The sequence below is a fragment of the Tasmannia lanceolata genome, unplaced genomic scaffold (assembly GCF_043159265.1).
Source record: "Tasmannia lanceolata isolate RefF3 unplaced genomic scaffold, GAP_Taslan_0.1 ptg000015l, whole genome shotgun sequence".
NCBI lineage: Eukaryota > Viridiplantae > Streptophyta > Magnoliopsida > Canellales > Winteraceae > Tasmannia > Tasmannia lanceolata.
The window spans coordinates 31,322,668-31,341,646 of record NW_027518692.1 but is presented as its reverse complement, the minus strand read 5'-3'; the positions used below and the strand labels follow the sequence as shown (position 1 = coordinate 31,341,646).

The 18,979-nt window shown below is 37.2% G+C and overlaps 1 protein-coding gene across 1 annotated transcript in view; it reads left to right on the top strand.

The window, feature by feature from the left end:
* IYO (RPAP1-like, carboxy-terminal protein) overlaps nt 1-18,979 on the top strand; it is a 40,596-nt gene that overhangs the window by 18,883 nt on the left and 2,734 nt on the right. The window contains exons 7-8 of the mRNA XM_077354901.1: nt 12,430-12,618; nt 16,530-18,863. Of these exons, the coding sequence (XP_077211016.1) occupies nt 12,430-12,618; nt 16,530-18,863 (2,523 nt within the window). The remainder of the gene's footprint in view (nt 1-12,429; nt 12,619-16,529; nt 18,864-18,979) is intronic.

Below are 18,979 nucleotides of genomic sequence, written 5' to 3'. Positions count from 1 at the left end.
CGAAATCCAAAATTTCAACCAAAATTTAAAATCATGTAGGGAAGGGTGCCCCTGATCATATATTGTTCTTTGGCTGTAGATTATATAAGAATGGAAGAATATGGTACACAATTATTGGTACCAAGATTGAACCAGAACCGACTAAATTGCTTGCCTCCCCAAGAGGTAGATGTTGATCTCATGCTTCAGCAATGACAACAATTTTCTTTATGCAATTTCATGTTGCACACTTACTCTACAGAACTCCGACTACTCTAGCTGGCCTAGGATTCCCCATGCTAGATTGGTCATAGTTAAGCTTCGGCTAACCAGGACTAGGCGGTTCACTCCCCAGGGAATTAGAGATCACCTTCTCAGAACTGACACTAATCTCCCTCCAAAGGCTACATGAGACTGCTCTCTAGTATCCTAATGCTATTTTTTAATTGTTAGAGTGCTACATGCGTATATCTGTATGTATTGACCATATCTTTCTATGTGCCCATTTTTTATATGGGAGTTTTTCCATTAAGTCCATAATTTATAAAATATCTTCCAATTAGTCATTAAAAATCACCTATCATTCAAAAAGTTCATCCTTTAAAGTTAAATTGTCAAAACAACTCCAAACTAACTGATCTCAGTTGTTTGTTAGATTATGATTTTACCCTTTAAATTCTTATACCCATTTTACTCAAGGTCTTGAATTTAACCTAAAATCATTACCTTCTTTATTCTCTGCCCCCTTGTCTATCTGCTTAATTAAGGAAACCCTAGCTTTGCCTTGGCAGCTGCTGGTTTTTTTCCCCCGAATGGCCTGCACACTGCTGTTATTCCTTATTTTCATGGTTGACCATTGTGTCCGACGACCGTTCAGTCTCGCACTTTCCCTTCTCTGCCAATGCATCTGCGCTATCTAGCCCTCTACATCTTCCCATCGCTCATCGTCGACCATTAAGTGAACTCTCTAATCCTCGAGGTTAGCAACAATGAAATTGGTTTCATTGGTGCCTAGCATGACACCACTGTAGAATTTGGTCTCGGTCAAATATCCTAGCATAGTGGATAACCATAAGTCCAAACTTCTGGCATAACTGGGGTTTTGAGAGAGATTTTATATTCTCGAGAACTTAAGGTCCATTCGTCTTGTTTTAAGATATGAGGCAAGAGATGGAGTTTGGGGGATCTAAGTAGTGGGTTCATTGAGACTTGAATTGGGGTGGGACTCATTTCTTGGTCTTTGATCTATATTTTTGTAATGTCATTGGTTTCTTCTTTTTCTTTTGAATTTTCAGCTGAGAATGTTTTTTTTCCATGTAATTACTGTTGGGGGAATTGATGGATGCTTTATCTTGCTTGGTCTCCATTTCGATTTTTTGCATTTAAACATTCATGGATGATTTAATGCACAGTGAGTTCGACCACCTTAACAATAATAATGGGTAGTGGGCTTGACTGAGGGTTTTGTTGAGAACTAGTGGGTAAGATCATCGAAGAGGACGCAAACAAAGAGAGTGTTGGAGGGGAGAAGAGCAGAATTGAAGGTTCCTACAAAGCTTGATCATGCCTCATTTTAATCCTTTATGATTGTGAAAATCCGATATAGGGGGTCCCAAGTTGAATTAGAAATGGCAACTATGAGGAGGGAGAATACGGTTGTTTAAGAAAACTAGAATTTACCAATTTGAGAAACTTAAACCGATTAAGAGATCAAAAACAATATTTTAAGCATACAAGTTAAATCTAATGGTGCAATGCAAATGAAAGAGCAAAGAGATAGAAAGAGTGCACCCGAGATTTAAAGTGGTTCGGTCCTCAAACCCGAGGCCTACTCCACTCCACCAACCAAACCCGTTGATGGCTTCACTATTTGATCTTCTTAACCTTGGCGAAGATCGGTGCCAATTACAATTGCTTTAACCTTGGTGGCAATCCTCACCACGGAGAAAAAAGGGCTCCGCTTCTCCGAATACTCGCCCGAATACAAATCTTGAAAGATGAAAGAGAGAACTAAAAAATCCCTTCACAAGGGTTACAAAAGATGTACAATTGAGAGCCTATGATCCAAATCCTAGAGTTGGTGATGAGAGGCACAATTGAAGCTTGATTCACTCTTGGGTATTCAAATGAAGTTTAAGAGTTTTAGGATTGATGATTTGTATGTTTAGAACACCCATATTTATAGGAAAAACAAAATATGACCGTTCAGTGGCATTACGGTAATTCCAGCAAAATTCCAAACGGCTCTTTTTCAGACCGTTGGAGTGTTCTCGGAGTTCCGAGAATAATTCTCGGAGTTTCGAGAATTCTCGGAGTTCCGAGAAAAAATCTCGGAGTTCCGAGAAGCCTCACAGAAATTGGAAAAAGTCTACTGGACCATTTCTCGGAGTTCCGAGAATAATTCTCGGAGTTCCGAGAAAAACTCTCGGAGTTCCGAGAAGCCTATGCAGAGCAGATTTTCAATTCTGTTTTTGGGCTTCCAGTTCTCAACCAAGATGGGATTGCTATGAGGGTTCCAAGGTGTTGGAACTCCACAAGTACAATCACTTGTTTATTTAGGGTGTGTGAGATTACTTTAATTATGCCTCTAAAAACCTAATCTAGGTTTGGATCAATTACATTTAAGAAATGGTCTTCAATATTAATTTCTTCATGTCTTCAAGTCTTCATGACTTCTTGCTTGATGACTTTGGCCTTCCAATTAGTGGTCCAATGTGGGCTTCTTGGCCTTCAATCCAAGCATCCTTGATCTTACTTTATCAAGATCTACAACTTAGACAATCAAACACATTAGTGATAAATGATCACTTGTGTATTGGAATCATCAAAACAAGATGGGAATGCCAAGGTAAAAACCATTGGGCTTACAATCTCCCCCTTTTTGATGATGACAAGCACAAGAGATTTACAAATCAAAGCATATACTCTTTTCACATTTTTCTTACACTAGAGACTTTACTCTAGATTCTTCTCCCCCTTTGTCATCAACAAAAAGAAGGGGTAAGAAAAATAAGGGTTTAAAATTTACAATTTTAAAGCTCCCCCTTTTTCAAAGAAAAATTCAATTTTAACTCCCCCTAGTTAAAATAATTTTACAATACAAGAGGGGTTATCAAACAAAACATACAAATGAAATATATTCAATTTTAAGTTCAAAAACCCCTAATCTACACAATATGAATATCATCATATGGGGGTTTTGGGAACCCAAGATTTCTTGGTCCCACATCTAGCCCTACTCTTGGATGCACATTGGAATTGGTAATGACCATTCATTCCACAAAAATGGCATCTAACAAGAGGGTTAGATACACTAGTCCTATCATGATAAGCATGTTGAGGTCTAAGACTAGTTTTACTTAGGATTATGTCAATAATTTTATTTCCATTTAGAAATCCATGTAAACATAATCTAAGTCTTTCATTTTCATTATGAAGATGAGATGTTTGAACTAAAAGCTCATTTCTTTCATCTTCATAAGAATTGGAGGAGCTTGCCATATTTTGAAATTTTAAAAGTTGGCAAGTTTTCTCATCCAAGCTACCCTTAAGGGTATTAATCTCAAGTTTATGATTTTCAAGTGTAACTTGTTCTTGAGATATGGAAGAAGATAAATCACTTTTCAAAAATTCAAGTTCTTTTTCTAACTTTAAAATGGATTTTTTAAGAACTTTGTTTTTGGAAATTTGGGTATGCAAGGTTTCACATAATTCATCATAAGGTATGCTATCACTTTTACTACTAGATGAAGAATATGAGGGGTTAGAGTTTACCTCAACTTCATGGGTGATTGTCATGAAGCAAAGATCATCCTTTTTATTTTCTTCCCCTTCACTTGAGCTTTTGCCCGATGTGCTTAACGCATCCCAACCGGCGGCAAGAGCCTTATGCTTCTTCCAATCCTTCTTACCCTTGTACTTAGAGGAAGTTGATTTTAGAAGTGGACAATCCGGTCTTTTGTGTCCAATCTTCCTGCAATTGAAGCATCTTAAGGCTCCATCAACATCACTTTCATCTTTCTTTTTCTTATCTTTCTTATGCTTCTTTCTCCACAAGCTCTTGAATCTTCGTAAAGCTTCTTCTTCGTCACTATCCGCTTCACTTGATGAGTCTTCCTTGGAAGCCTTGAGTGCTAGGGATCTAAATTCCCTCTCCTTCTCCTTTGGCTTCTTTTCCTCTTGTCGGCTAGTAAGGAGCATCTCATGGGTGATGAGAGATCCTACAAGCTCCTCTATGGTTAGCGTCTTGAGATTTTTTGACTCTTGAATCGCGGTCACCTTTGGATCCCAATGGGGAGGAAGAGACCTAAGTAACTTACTTACAAGCTCATCGTTAGGATAAGATTTACCAAGATTAGCTAGTTCGTTAGAAATAATAGAAAAACGAGTATACATTTCCGAAATACTCTCGTTTGGACTCATTCTAAACATTTCATACTTGCTCTTTAACATGTTTATTTTGGAATCCTTGACTTGTGATGTTCCCTCATGGGTAGTTGCAAGGGTATCCCAAATAGTCTTGGCGGAATAAAAAAGAGCAACTCTATTAAACTCCTCGGTAGCTAAGGCACAAAACAAGGAATTTATTGCTTTGTAGTTCAAATTAGCTTGCCTTTTCTCTACCACATTCCATTCTTCAAAAGGATTGGAAGGTACATTGTATCCATTTTCAACAATGTACCAAAGTTCCACATCTATCGAAAGAAGATAGATGCGCATCCTTGTTTTCCAATGTCCATAGTTTGACCCATTGAAGAAAGGAGGTCTAGTTGTGGAATGGCCTTCCGGAAGTCCGGTTCCTATTTGGTGTGCCATTTCACAATTAGAAGTTGCCAAATAAAATCTTTCCCTAGTTAGATTTTGAAAAAACTTTCAAAAAATTTTAAAATCTTTTAAGAGCCAATGCTCTGATACCAAGTGAAAATCCGATATAGGGGGTCCCAAGTTGAATTAGAAATGGCAACTATGAGGAGGGAGAATACGGTTGTTTAAGAAAACTAGAATTTACCAATTTGAGAAACTTAAACCGATTAAGAGATCAAAAACAATATTTTAAGCATACAAGTTAAATCTAATGGTGCAATGCAAATGAAAGAGCAAAGAGATAGAAAGAGTGCACCCGAGATTTAAAGTGGTTCGGTCCTCAAACCCGAGGCCTACTCCACTCCACCAACCAAACCCGTTGATGGCTTCACTATTTGATCTTCTTAACCTTGGCGAAGATCGGTGCCAATTACAATTGCTTTAACCTTGGTGGCAATCCTCACCACGGAGAAAAAAGGGCTCCGCTTCTCCGAATACTCGCCCGAATACAAATCTTGAAAGATGAAAGAGAGAACTAAAAAATCCCTTCACAAGGGTTACAAAAGATGTACAATTGAGAGCCTATGATCCAAATCCTAGAGTTGGTGATGAGAGGCACAATTGAAGCTTGATTCACTCTTGGGTATTCAAATGAAGTTTAAGAGTTTTAGGATTGATGATTTGTATGTTTAGAACACCCATATTTATAGGAAAAACAAAATATGACCGTTCAGTGGCATTACGGTAATTCCAGCAAAATTCCAAACGGCTCTTTTTCAGACCGTTGGAGTGTTCTCGGAGTTCCGAGAATAATTCTCGGAGTTTCGAGAATTCTCGGAGTTCCGAGAAAAAATCTCGGAGTTCCGAGAAGCCTCACAGAAATTGGAAAAAGTCTACTGGACCATTTCTCGGAGTTCCGAGAATAATTCTCGGAGTTCCGAGAAAAACTCTCGGAGTTCCGAGAAGCCTATGCAGAGCAGATTTTCAATTCTGTTTTTGGGCTTCCAGTTCTCAACCAAGATGGGATTGCTATGAGGGTTCCAAGGTGTTGGAACTCCACAAGTACAATCACTTGTTTATTTAGGGTGTGTGAGATTACTTTAATTATGCCTCTAAAAACCTAATCTAGGTTTGGATCAATTACATTTAAGAAATGGTCTTCAATATTAATTTCTTCATGTCTTCAAGTCTTCATGACTTCTTGCTTGATGACTTTGGCCTTCCAATTAGTGGTCCAATGTGGGCTTCTTGGCCTTCAATCCAAGCATCCTTGATCTTACTTTATCAAGATCTACAACTTAGACAATCAAACACATTAGTGATAAATGATCACTTGTGTATTGGAATCATCAAAACAAGATGGGAATGCCAAGGTAAAAACCATTGGGCTTACAATCTCCCCCTTTTTGATGATGACAAGCACAAGAGATTTACAAATCAAAGCATATACTCTTTTCACATTTTTCTTACACTAGAGACTTTACTCTAGATTCTTCTCCCCCTTTGTCATCAACAAAAAGAAGGGGTAAGAAAAATAAGGGTTTAAAATTTACAATTTTAAAGCTCCCCCTTTTTCAAAGAAAAATTCAATTTTAACTCCCCCTAGTTAAAATAATTTTACAATACAAGAGGGGTTATCAAACAAAACATACAAATGAAATATATTCAATTTTAAGTTCAAAAACCCCTAATCTACACAATATGAATATCATCATATGGGGGTTTTGGGAACCCAAGATTTCTTGGTCCCACATCTAGCCCTACTCTTGGATGCACATTGGAATTGGTAATGACCATTCATTCCACAAAAATGGCATCTAACAAGAGGGTTAGATACACTAGTCCTATCATGATAAGCATGTTGAGGTCTAAGACTAGTTTTACTTAGGATTATGTCAATAATTTTATTTCCATTTAGAAATCCATGTAAACATAATCTAAGTCTTTCATTTTCATTATGAAGATGAGATGTTTGAACTAAAAGCTCATTTCTTTCATCTTCATAAGAATTGGAGGAGCTTGCCATATTTTGAAATTTTAAAAGTTGGCAAGTTTTCTCATCCAAGCTACCCTTAAGGGTATTAATCTCAAGTTTATGATTTTCAAGTGTAACTTGTTCTTGAGATATGGAAGAAGATAAATCACTTTTCAAAAATTCAAGTTCTTTTTCTAACTTTAAAATGGATTTTTTAAGAACTTTGTTTTTGGAAATTTGGGTATGCAAGGTTTCACATAATTCATCATAAGGTATGCTATCACTTTTACTACTAGATGAAGAATATGAGGGGTTAGAGTTTACCTCAACTTCATGGGTGATTGTCATGAAGCAAAGATCATCCTTTTTATTTTCTTCCCCTTCACTTGAGCTTTTGCCCGATGTGCTTAACGCATCCCAACCGGCGGCAAGAGCCTTATGCTTCTTCCAATCCTTCTTACCCTTGTACTTAGAGGAAGTTGATTTTAGAAGTGGACAATCCGGTCTTTTGTGTCCAATCTTCCTGCAATTGAAGCATCTTAAGGCTCCATCAACATCACTTTCATCTTTCTTTTTCTTATCTTTCTTATGCTTCTTTCTCCACAAGCTCTTGAATCTTCGTAAAGCTTCTTCTTCGTCACTATCCGCTTCACTTGATGAGTCTTCCTTGGAAGCCTTGAGTGCTAGGGATCTAAATTCCCTCTCCTTCTCCTTTGGCTTCTTTTCCTCTTGTCGGCTAGTAAGGAGCATCTCATGGGTGATGAGAGATCCTACAAGCTCCTCTATGGTTAGCGTCTTGAGATTTTTTGACTCTTGAATCGCGGTCACCTTTGGATCCCAATGGGGAGGAAGAGACCTAAGTAACTTACTTACAAGCTCATCGTTAGGATAAGATTTACCAAGATTAGCTAGTTCGTTAGAAATAATAGAAAAACGAGTATACATTTCCGAAATACTCTCGTTTGGACTCATTCTAAACATTTCATACTTGCTCTTTAACATGTTTATTTTGGAATCCTTGACTTGTGATGTTCCCTCATGGGTAGTTGCAAGGGTATCCCAAATAGTCTTGGCGGAATAAAAAAGAGCAACTCTATTAAACTCCTCGGCAGCTAAGGCACAAAACAAGGAATTTATTGCTTTGTAGTTCAAATTAGCTTGCCTTTTCTCTACCACATTCCATTCTTCAAAAGGATTGGAAGGTACATTGTATCCATTTTCAACAATGTACCAAAGTTCCACATCTATCGAAAGAAGATAGATGCGCATCCTTGTTTTCCAATGTCCATAGTTTGACCCATTGAAGAAAGGAGGTCTAGTTGTGGAATGGCCTTCCGGAAGTCCGGTTCCTATTTGGTGTGCCATTTCACAATTAGAAGTTGCCAAATAAAATCTTTCCCTAGTTAGATTTTGAAAAAACTTTCAAAAAATTTTAAAATCTTTTAAGAGCCAATGCTCTGATACCAAGTGAAAATCCGATATAGGGGGTCCCAAGTTGAATTAGAAATGGCAACTATGAGGAGGGAGAATACGGTTGTTTAAGAAAACTAGAATTTACCAATTTGAGAAACTTAAACCGATTAAGAGATCAAAAACAATATTTTAAGCATACAAGTTAAATCTAATGGTGCAATGCAAATGAAAGAGCAAAGAGATAGAAAGAGTGCACCCGAGATTTAAAGTGGTTCGGTCCTCAAACCCGAGGCCTACTCCACTCCACCAACCAAACCCGTTGATGGCTTCACTATTTGATCTTCTTAACCTTGGCGAAGATCGGTGCCAATTACAATTGCTTTAACCTTGGTGGCAATCCTCACCACGGAGAAAAAAGGGCTCCGCTTCTCCGAATACTCGCCCGAATACAAATCTTGAAAGATGAAAGAGAGAACTAAAAAATCCCTTCACAAGGGTTACAAAAGATGTACAATTGAGAGCCTATGATCCAAATCCTAGAGTTGGTGATGAGAGGCACAATTGAAGCTTGATTCACTCTTGGGTATTCAAATGAAGTTTAAGAGTTTTAGGATTGATGATTTGTATGTTTAGAACACCCATATTTATAGGAAAAACAAAATATGACCGTTCAGTGGCATTACGGTAATTCCAGCAAAATTCCAAACGGCTCTTTTTCAGACCGTTGGAGTGTTCTCGGAGTTCCGAGAATAATTCTCGGAGTTTCGAGAATTCTCGGAGTTCCGAGAAAAAATCTCGGAGTTCCGAGAAGCCTCACAGAAATTGGAAAAAGTCTACTGGACCATTTCTCGGAGTTCCGAGAATAATTCTCGGAGTTCCGAGAAAAACTCTCGGAGTTCCGAGAAGCCTATGCAGAGCAGATTTTCAATTCTGTTTTTGGGCTTCCAGTTCTCAACCAAGATGGGATTGCTATGAGGGTTCCAAGGTGTTGGAACTCCACAAGTACAATCACTTGTTTATTTAGGGTGTGTGAGATTACTTTAATTATGCCTCTAAAAACCTAATCTAGGTTTGGATCAATTACATTTAAGAAATGGTCTTCAATATTAATTTCTTCATGTCTTCAAGTCTTCATGACTTCTTGCTTGATGACTTTGGCCTTCCAATTAGTGGTCCAATGTGGGCTTCTTGGCCTTCAATCCAAGCATCCTTGATCTTACTTTATCAAGATCTACAACTTAGACAATCAAACACATTAGTGATAAATGATCACTTGTGTATTGGAATCATCAAAACAAGATGGGAATGCCAAGGTAAAAACCATTGGGCTTACAGATTGTCACCTCCCAACTTTGCTGGAAGAGAGATGAGCATAGCGTAATGTCTCTCCTCTTGGCGAGTTTTAAGACTAAGGAAAACAGGAACAGAGGCAAAGAATGGCTAGGACGGCAACTGGTGTTACGCGAAAAGATACCAATATAATGAGCATCTATGTTGCATCAGAAGTTGCAGTTATTTTTGAAACAGTGGTGTGGGAAGTTTTGTTATACTTCATATCTGTTTTACTTGTTCTTTACATATTAGCCAGGGTAGATAATTAACACAGTGAAGTTTCATCTTCCAAAATCACCACTTCTGGGGTTGGTGTTTGTTTCATTCAAATGGTATCATATTTTATGGTGCAAACCTAGGGTTCACAAAATCAGATCTGAGAACTTTTGCAGCAATAAACGAGTTACTAATTCAATAGGGCAGAAAACATACATTCCCAAACAATTCAAACATAACATGGTATTCACTCACAACTAGAGTATTCATAGAAAATTCATAGCTATTGAGTTCGTCCATCAGTAAGTAATATAATCTATCCAAACAGTGTTAAATATCAGATCCATGATAAATCAAACTAGTTAGGAATGAAATCTGATTGCCGCTTCTCTGGGGGACTCCTGGTCCCCTCCTTTGTATGCTTCTGGGTTTATATTTGAATAAAATTGTCGTTATCTTCTCAAAAAAAAAAAAAAAAAAATCTGATCGTAAGTGTATGCAGTATAAAAAGCAGATCTATATTAAGTCTAAAGTTGTCTCATATTTATATATAAATTGTAGCAAACAAGGATAGTAATTAAAGGTGGCTGGTTCAAAAAATGATGGTGATGATGGCAATGGACTAGGGGAATGATTGGAAAAAGAGGATACAATCATCCAATGAATGAATGAAATTCTTGGCTAGACTTTTGATCTGGTTGAGTTGTTCGTTCATGTGGAAATGAGTTTGAAATGGCAAGTGGAAACCATGATCAGGACATTTTCAGGTCTTATGACTCTTCTTGAAACTCAAGGTTCTGGTTTGAAAATTTAAATCCTAAGTTTTGGCATTCAAAACTGACAAGAACTAGCTAAGAACAGTCGTAGAGAATTCAGTCAACTTGCCATAGCATCAAGTTCAGCCAAGTGAACCTTGCTGTTTTAAGCGGATGATTCTTGCATCAAGGAACTCAAATCTTTTTCAAAATCTTAGATTTAATATTATCTCAGGCTTCCCACAGCAGAATTAAGCTGAATCACAAGCAGAAAACAAAGTTGATCCTTTATTTTATCTTTTGAGTTTTTTTCTTTTTTTATCTACTAAACATGTTCCTCCGAAACCTATAAGAAATATCTACAAAAAGACTACTAAACATGTTCCTCCGAAACCTATGAGAAATATCTACAAAAAGACTCATGATTCTAAGAAATACTTTAGTTTCATCCAAGACTAGAGTTTTCATCTAGAGTAGGTCTGATAAAAATAAACATATTTTTGTTGTTACAAATGATTTTTGTGTGAGGTTTCTTCCATTAGAAACTACACATCTGTGAAATCAAAATGAGCACCGAGTTCACTCAATTTGGAGTTGAAACGATTAAGTTAAAGTGGGGGATTTTGTCTAAAATGGAATTGCAAGAATTCAAGGATAATTCCTATCAAATTAAAGGGAAAACAAGCCAAGATTACCTATAGAGCTATGCTTCCTCGAGATCCCAACAAAAAATCTTCAAGAATTGCCCTTTCACTTGGATAGGAAACCCCTTTAATTTTTCCCTAGAAATCTCACTTATGCAAAAAGAGGAAAAATGAGAGAATGAGGGACTCTTTTCTCATTTATAATGAAAACACCTCACATGCTCTTAATCCACGATAATCCATTTGGCTATCATTCAAAAAGAAGAAAAATGTAATCCATTTGGCAAGTGCACCTGACATGCTCCCAATCATGACCATCTACATGGCAAGGGCACCTCACATGGTCTCAATCCTTGATAATCCACTTGGCAAGAGCACCTCTTGTGCTCGCAATCATTAATGGAGATTTGCCAAAAAGAATGCATGCAAACCATGCAGCTAGTGGTGTCACATCACTTTCCATTAGCTGATTTGAATCAACCAAGTTAACTCAGGTTGACTTGGTCAACAGATTTTTGGTTGCTAATAACTTCTTTGATTCCCAATTTTTTTTAAAAGAAAAATAACTTTTTTGATTCTCGCCTGATTTTTGCAATCTAGTAGTCGATGTTGGGTTACTTTTCGAGCTCTACGGAATGGTTTAATCAGATTTTCCATATCTATTTTCTATAAAGCTAATTTTTCCTGCAGCTTTCAGCTCTTGCAATGGGTTTTCGGCACACAATACAAGATTACAAGGCATCAAATGATTTTAATTCTTTGTAGTTTTCTAAATTCAATTCATTTTCATTTATAATTCATCATATACATCAATTTCGGGATGGGTTGTTGCAGGTTTGGACCGTACCCTCTTTCTAGTTCCATTAGAAATCTAGTTTTTAAAACTTTTATCCGGAGACTCTTTTCTATGTGTAAATTATGCTCACCCTTGAACAATTTGAAACAATAATATCTGTGTTACATTTCTTTCTTTATTAGAACATGATAAGACATTGTAAAATTTTACATGTGCCTGGCTGAGTGTCAAGTAAGGAAGCTAATAAAAGTTATATTGTGTATTATAGATATTAAAATTGTTATTAGTTTAGTCAAATATGTTTGCGATGGTCATGGATCCAAGAGTATAAAAATATGTTAGGAAGATATTGTATCATCGTGTATCTGCTAGTTATACATATTTTCTGAGGTCAGTTCAGGATGTGTGAGAATTTTACAGTTTAAAATTGGCGAACTTTTCTATTTTGGTTGAGTTAGTTTCACTATTTTTTCCCAAATTGAATTAATATTTTCTTGTTAATTGTTGCCACTTCAGATGTACACTGTTGCTGCTCTGGATGAATCTCTTGTTTCTGTACTTATTGGACTGGCCAGGCATTCACAAGCATGTGCAAACGCTATCATTCAATGTCCAAGGCTTATTCAAACTGTTGTTAACCGGTTTATCAAGAATGCCACTATGAAAATCCATCCTTCTACAATAAAATCTGTGGCCCTTTTGAAGGTAAGCATCCAAGAATCATGGCTAAAATAGTAGTCATACGCATGGATTCAAATTTCGGTTTTTTCTGCCGAAATCTGGTACAAAAAAAGAATTGAGAAAAATACTATTTAAAAAAAAATAAAAAAAATCAATTTCTCGAAATTTGGGAAATCCAAAATTTCGGATTTTGGGAATTTTCGGTTTCGGTCCCAACCGAATTCCAAAATTTCGGAATTTCAGCCGAAATTTAAAACCATGTTCACATGCGTCATTCAAACAGCATAAAGCTTTTAACGCCTATGTTTTGGCTCTGACATTTATCTTTTGAGGTGACTGGGATATGTTGGAACAACCTTGCATCCTACAATGGTCAAAGCTTGACTCTTTTGTGCGCATGCTTTTGGATGTGATGTGTATCTATTGTGGTGAATATGCTACATGGGAATATGTCTTAGACCATCGTATTGGTTGCATCCGTTAGTTATATAACCTAGCGTACTGCTTATGATATTTGCATGTGAAGGGTTGACCCAAGTTGTCCACTTAGTGAGATTCATTTTATTTAATGTATATCAAAGTCACATCTTATGGTATCTCTCATTTTAGGATGTTTATCCACATTTGTTCAAACTTGAATGTAATTGACCTTGTCTCACATAAGATTGTTAATGAAATATCCCTGATGTTGGAGCTGTGATGCTACTTGCAATGTCCAGGATTAATAAATAGATTGCCAAAAGCCATAAAAAATGTCCGACAATAATAAACACTGTCCGAAATTCATAAGCAATGTTTGTCAACCATCGACCAATTATAATATCTGCAATTTCATTTTATTTTTTCACAGCAACAATATAATAAATCTGCAAATGACAAAACTCAAGATTGAATTAAGAAGATCTATCTCTACAATATTCCATAAATCTCACATTTTCCACATACAACTAGTAGAAAAAAAAAAACGGTAGATGCTGTTGCAAATACTCTATTATTCGAGGAAAAATAACATAACATAAATATCTTAAACCGTGAGAAATAACTTTATAAAACTTAGATCTGAAAATATTATCAGCTAGAATCACAAGATAATCTATGAGCAACCCAAAATTGAAAAATAAGAGATGTTTCTAGTTTTCACACACAAAGATGATGATGATAGGATCTTACCAACACATGGATGCCAACCAATAAATACACCAAGTGCCTGGTATTTCACCTATGCGAGGTTGTCAACAATAAAAAGATAGATCCTCCTCTATACACTGCCACGGAGATGAAGGGATCTTATGCTCACTATACCAAAATCCAAGCTAATGAGAAGCACACTGCTGCTTAATGGAAGATCAACTGCACTATTTGGTCCAAAACTCCACGATGAAAAACACTATTCCAAAGCTAATCTTGATTTTTGATAATTCCCTTATTTATAACACATAGTAAATCAACCATGACAACCTATCTATGACCTTTAAAACACCCCATCTTCCTAACTTTACTTCTAACCTATAAGAAAAGAACTAACTAACGGTAAACAAACCTGCTAATGTCAAACTAATCAACAAAATGAAAGAAATAAAACTACTAGTTTGCCAAGGTGGCCCACTAATCACCATGATCAAAATAGGGACACCACAATCTACCCTACTCGAATTTCTTGTCCCCAAGCAATGTGAAGATGGATGCAAACAATGAATCACTTTTCTCTCCTGCAAGTAGCATCGCTTGGAGGTTAGTTCCAATCATGAAATAAGTTATCCCCGCTAGTGCAATGGTGTGTGTTTATCTATCTCGCCTCTAATGCGACTGCAGCCCTTGTGGGCAGATGGAATTGTGCTCCTTGTGTCATTACCTGCTTGCATTGGTGGGATGATCTGTGTGGCGATCCCAATAGAATACCAGGGGAATAGGAGGATCTGGTGTCGAATCACTCTCAAACACCATGTGGACCATGTATCTCTGCATTCTCTGCTCACGGTGTCCTGGCCTGATATATGCGGTGCTCTTGATAGTGTCATGATGGAAAAGGTGGATCTGATGTTGCACCCTCCTATGACACTGTCTAATCATGAAGCTTTGGGGTCTCATTTGCCTCACCGTGTGTCCTCTCCAACATCATTTACTCGTCTCCCTCAGGCTGTACCTCTGTGAAGCTAAAATCTGAGCGCTCTTGTACCCTGACTCTCACAGGCCTCAACATATGAAGCAGATTTTGAAAGGATATTTTTTTTTTGAAACTAAAATATCTAAAATTAAAATTAAAGTAGCAATCTCCATTTCCAGATTTTGAAAGGATATTAGGCATCAGGAACGCGTCAGAAGGGTTTATTTAAAAATTCCAATCCTTTTTATTCTTTCCGTAGACCCTAGTTATTAGATTACATGTGGTAGTGAATGCAAATTTTGGAGTTTCAAGAACCATATTCCTGAAAGATCGAAGTTGCGATCGAATCTGTAGATAGAAGGATGAACCTATGCTTGATGTTAGGAGGTACAATGATCAAGTCAAAGCGCTTTGTTTTTCTACTCCCATCTCATAAACTTCTACCAATACTTCTTTCATTCTTTTTCTCTATTTTTAAACATTTCAGATTACATTACTTTAGATGTTGAGGTCATATGCTTGTTTATCAAGGTAGACGTTTCTACCATTGCACCATAAAACCTTCTAAAACTTACTGTTTGAAGTCTAGTCGACACAACATCTAATAACTACGGAGAAAAAATCATTCTGTTCCTATTCCTTTCTTGTCAGGAGACTCTTGACTATTTCCTTCTTTTGACGTTGTAATAATGGCCATGCTGGATACATGTACTTTATTGGAGACTAGTGTCCCTTGCCCACATTTAGTTGTACTGATATTATTTAGCATTTTATCAGCAGACCCTGGAAGTGATCCGACATTCTTAGATCAAAGCATGTCTTTCTACAGTATCAGAAACTTTCCAATATAATTAGCTGAACTTTTACATAGGCCCGCCTATACACATCATCTCCAAGCTTACACCAATTTATAGTTTTTAAGGTATTGAATATATTAGCAACATGTCATAGGACTATGAGATTAGAACACTTACCCTCCTCCCTTCCGACTTCTATAACTGACTCTTGTTTTCCATTTTGTTGGATTTCCACTTAATCTTGCGATGAGTCTTTTCTATAATCGTAGATTCTGATGGAAATTTTCTTTGTAAAGTTAAACCCATCTGTTGTTGAATGTTTGCTAATGCCTGATGTCTGACTAATTGTGGTTGGGTGCTACTTCATACTTTTATAAACATTTACAGGCGTATTTCTATATTAATATAATTTCATATTAGACCCATCCTTCGTTATTTCTACAATACATGAGCTCATGAGATAATATAAGTGCTCTATTTAGTTATGTTTCTGATGTTTACGCTAATAATTTTCCTTTTCATTTGACATACTTGCTTCAGTTTCTGAATTTATGGTTAAAGAATTCATATGCATCTTTGTAAATATTTTTGGTGCACACAGTAGCATTTTGGGCTCTATCCATTTTGCCAGTCAACTCAAAAGAACCTGCATTTGTTCCATGGTACACTGCAAATTAATGGCATGTTTAGCTGCCAGAAACTTTTTTAATGATAAATCAGGGTCTCCAAGGTGGAGATGAGGGTGAAGTCCCTGAAAATCTGGAAACGGAATCCACCTTGGAGACCCCGATTTATCATGAAAAAAGTTTCCTGGCAGCCGAACGTGCCCTAAAGAAATTCTCCTCATATTTTTGGAGAATGCATCCTTCATTCATCATTAGATATTTAGATTTATATATGCTCTCTGTCGGTTGACCTGAAATGATGTATGTTTCTCGTGATATACTCTGTTCAACATACTATAAAGACAACGGAGTGTTATTTCTGCATTAAAAGACAGACTAACTAGTTTATGGTTTTATGTTGTCTTACAGGTTTTGGCTAAATCTGACCAGAAAAATTGCAAATATTTTATTACGCATGGAATTTTCCAGGATACAATGCGGCATATGTACAAATATACATTTTCCCTTGACCATTGGATAAAATCCGGAAATGAATATTGTAAACTCACTTCTGCGTTGATGGTTGAGCAACTACGCTTATGGAAGGTTTGCATTTCTTATGGATATTGCATATCCTATTTTGCAGAGTTTTTTCCTACAATGTGCTTTTGGATGAGTCCGCCTACATTTGACAAACTCATTGAGAACAATGTCCTTAGTGAATATACTTCTGTTACAATAGAAGCTTACCTCACCTTGGAGGCCCTGGCTAGACGTCTACCATATCTTCATTCAGAAGAGCAACTAAAAAGTAAATCTATGGAGTTCTCTGATGGTGACATGGAGAGTTGGTCGTGGAGTCATGTAGTTCCAATGATTGAGCTGGCTATTCAGTGGATAGCCTTGAAGAATAATCCATATTTATCTTTGATATTTAGTCAGCATGGGACCACCTACTTTGATGTCCAAGGTTATTCCATAAGCTGTTTGCTTTGGGTGATTTCAGCTGTCCTTCACATGCTTTCAACTATATTCGAAAGAATAACCCCTAGCCTGCATGAAAGTAGTAACCATGTCCCATGGTTGCCGGAATTTATTCCCAAAATTGGCCTTGAAATTGTGAAAAACGGGTTTTTGAACTTATTGGGTACGAATTATGAGGACCGTGAAAGTTTTCCTACCATTGGAGTCTCTGTTGTTGAAGATCTATGTCATCTGAGACATCATAACGACTATGAAACAGCATTATCTTCTGTGTTCTGTCTTTATGGATTAGTCCGGCTTATTTTTTCAGTGGACAAATCCATCAAAATAGCTAGATGTGAAAATAGAACATCCCAACAAGGGTATAGTTTTGTGAGAGAGGGTAAAATACTTGAGGATGGAATAGCTATGTCGTCACGGGATGAATTGAAAAGTGTATTAATTATGTTCATGAATTTAGTTGCCTTAGAGTGGAATGATTTGCAGTCCATCGAGATGTTTAGCAGGGGTGGACCCGCTCCTGGAATTGGACTCGGCTGGGGTGCCTCTGGTGGAGGCTTTTGGTCTACAAATATATTGCTGGCACAAATGGACGCACATTTGATTGTGGATTTGGTTCATGTCTTCCTAACAATCCTTGAGAAAGATCTGCCTGCAGTTGACAACATGAACTTTACTTTGCAAATGATTAATTCTGCCCTTGGAGCATGTTTGGTTGCAGGACCCAGAAATGCAGTTATAGTGGAGAAGGCATTAGGCATCTTCCTCCGAGCTCCTGTTCTTATGTACCTTGATTTTTGCATTCGGAGTTTTCTTTCCCTCAAGGGGATCAAATCATTGAGGTGGGAATATAAAAATGAGGACTACATATATTTTGGTAAAATCTTAAATTCTCATTTTAGAAACCGGTGGTTGAGTGTGAAAAAAAAGTCAACCGATAAGAGAAATTCTAAATCAGCAGATGATAAAAGAAATCCTAGTCAGAAAGATTTTGAAATGGGCGATGCTCTTGATACAATTCACGAGGAATTAGATGAATCGGAAATGACTAATCATGATCTGGAGCTTACATCTTTAATTGTGGAGTGGGCCCACCAGAGATTGCCACTCCCTGTTCATTGGTTCCTCAGCCCTATCTCAACTACTGGGGATGATAAAGGTGCTCCCAATTTGCCAAATGCTGCTAACCCAGATGACCGCATGTGCTCCTCTAAAGATGTTCTTGATGTTCCCCAGAGCGGGCTCTTTCTTCTTTTAGGTTTAGAAGCAATGTCCTCTTTCTCATGCTCTGATGTTCAGTGCTCACCAATTCAGAGCGTACCTTTAGTTTGGAAACTGCATGCTTTATCTATGGTTTTACTTGTCCAAATGGATTTGCTAGAAGAAGAACAAAGCAGGGATATGTATGGAACTTTACAGGTGCTTTATGGGCAACTCCTTGACCAATCTAGGTGTGGAAGTATCAAATTTGCTCTAGGTGAGAATAAGAATTCATTGCCGGAAAATGGAATGGAATATGGTGTAGAATTTCTCAAGTTCAAAACAGACATTCATGAAAGTTACAACACATTTGTAGAGACTCTTGTTGAGCAATTCAGTTCCATATCATATGGTGATGTGATTTTTGGCCGTCAAGTGGCACTTTATCTGCACCGTTCTGTTGAAGTGCCAGTCCGACTCGCTGCATGGAAGGCTCTAACTAATGCCCATGTCCTTGAACTATTGCCCCCTATTGGGAAATGCTTTGCCAAAGCTGAAGGGTACTTGGAACCAGTTGAGGTACAATTTAGAGTGTATGTTTGCTCTTGTCCTGTTTCTATAACTAGTATTCACTCAGTATTATGGTTTAAAATTTTGGTTCCGGTCTTGTACATAGCCTTGTACATAGCCGAGAC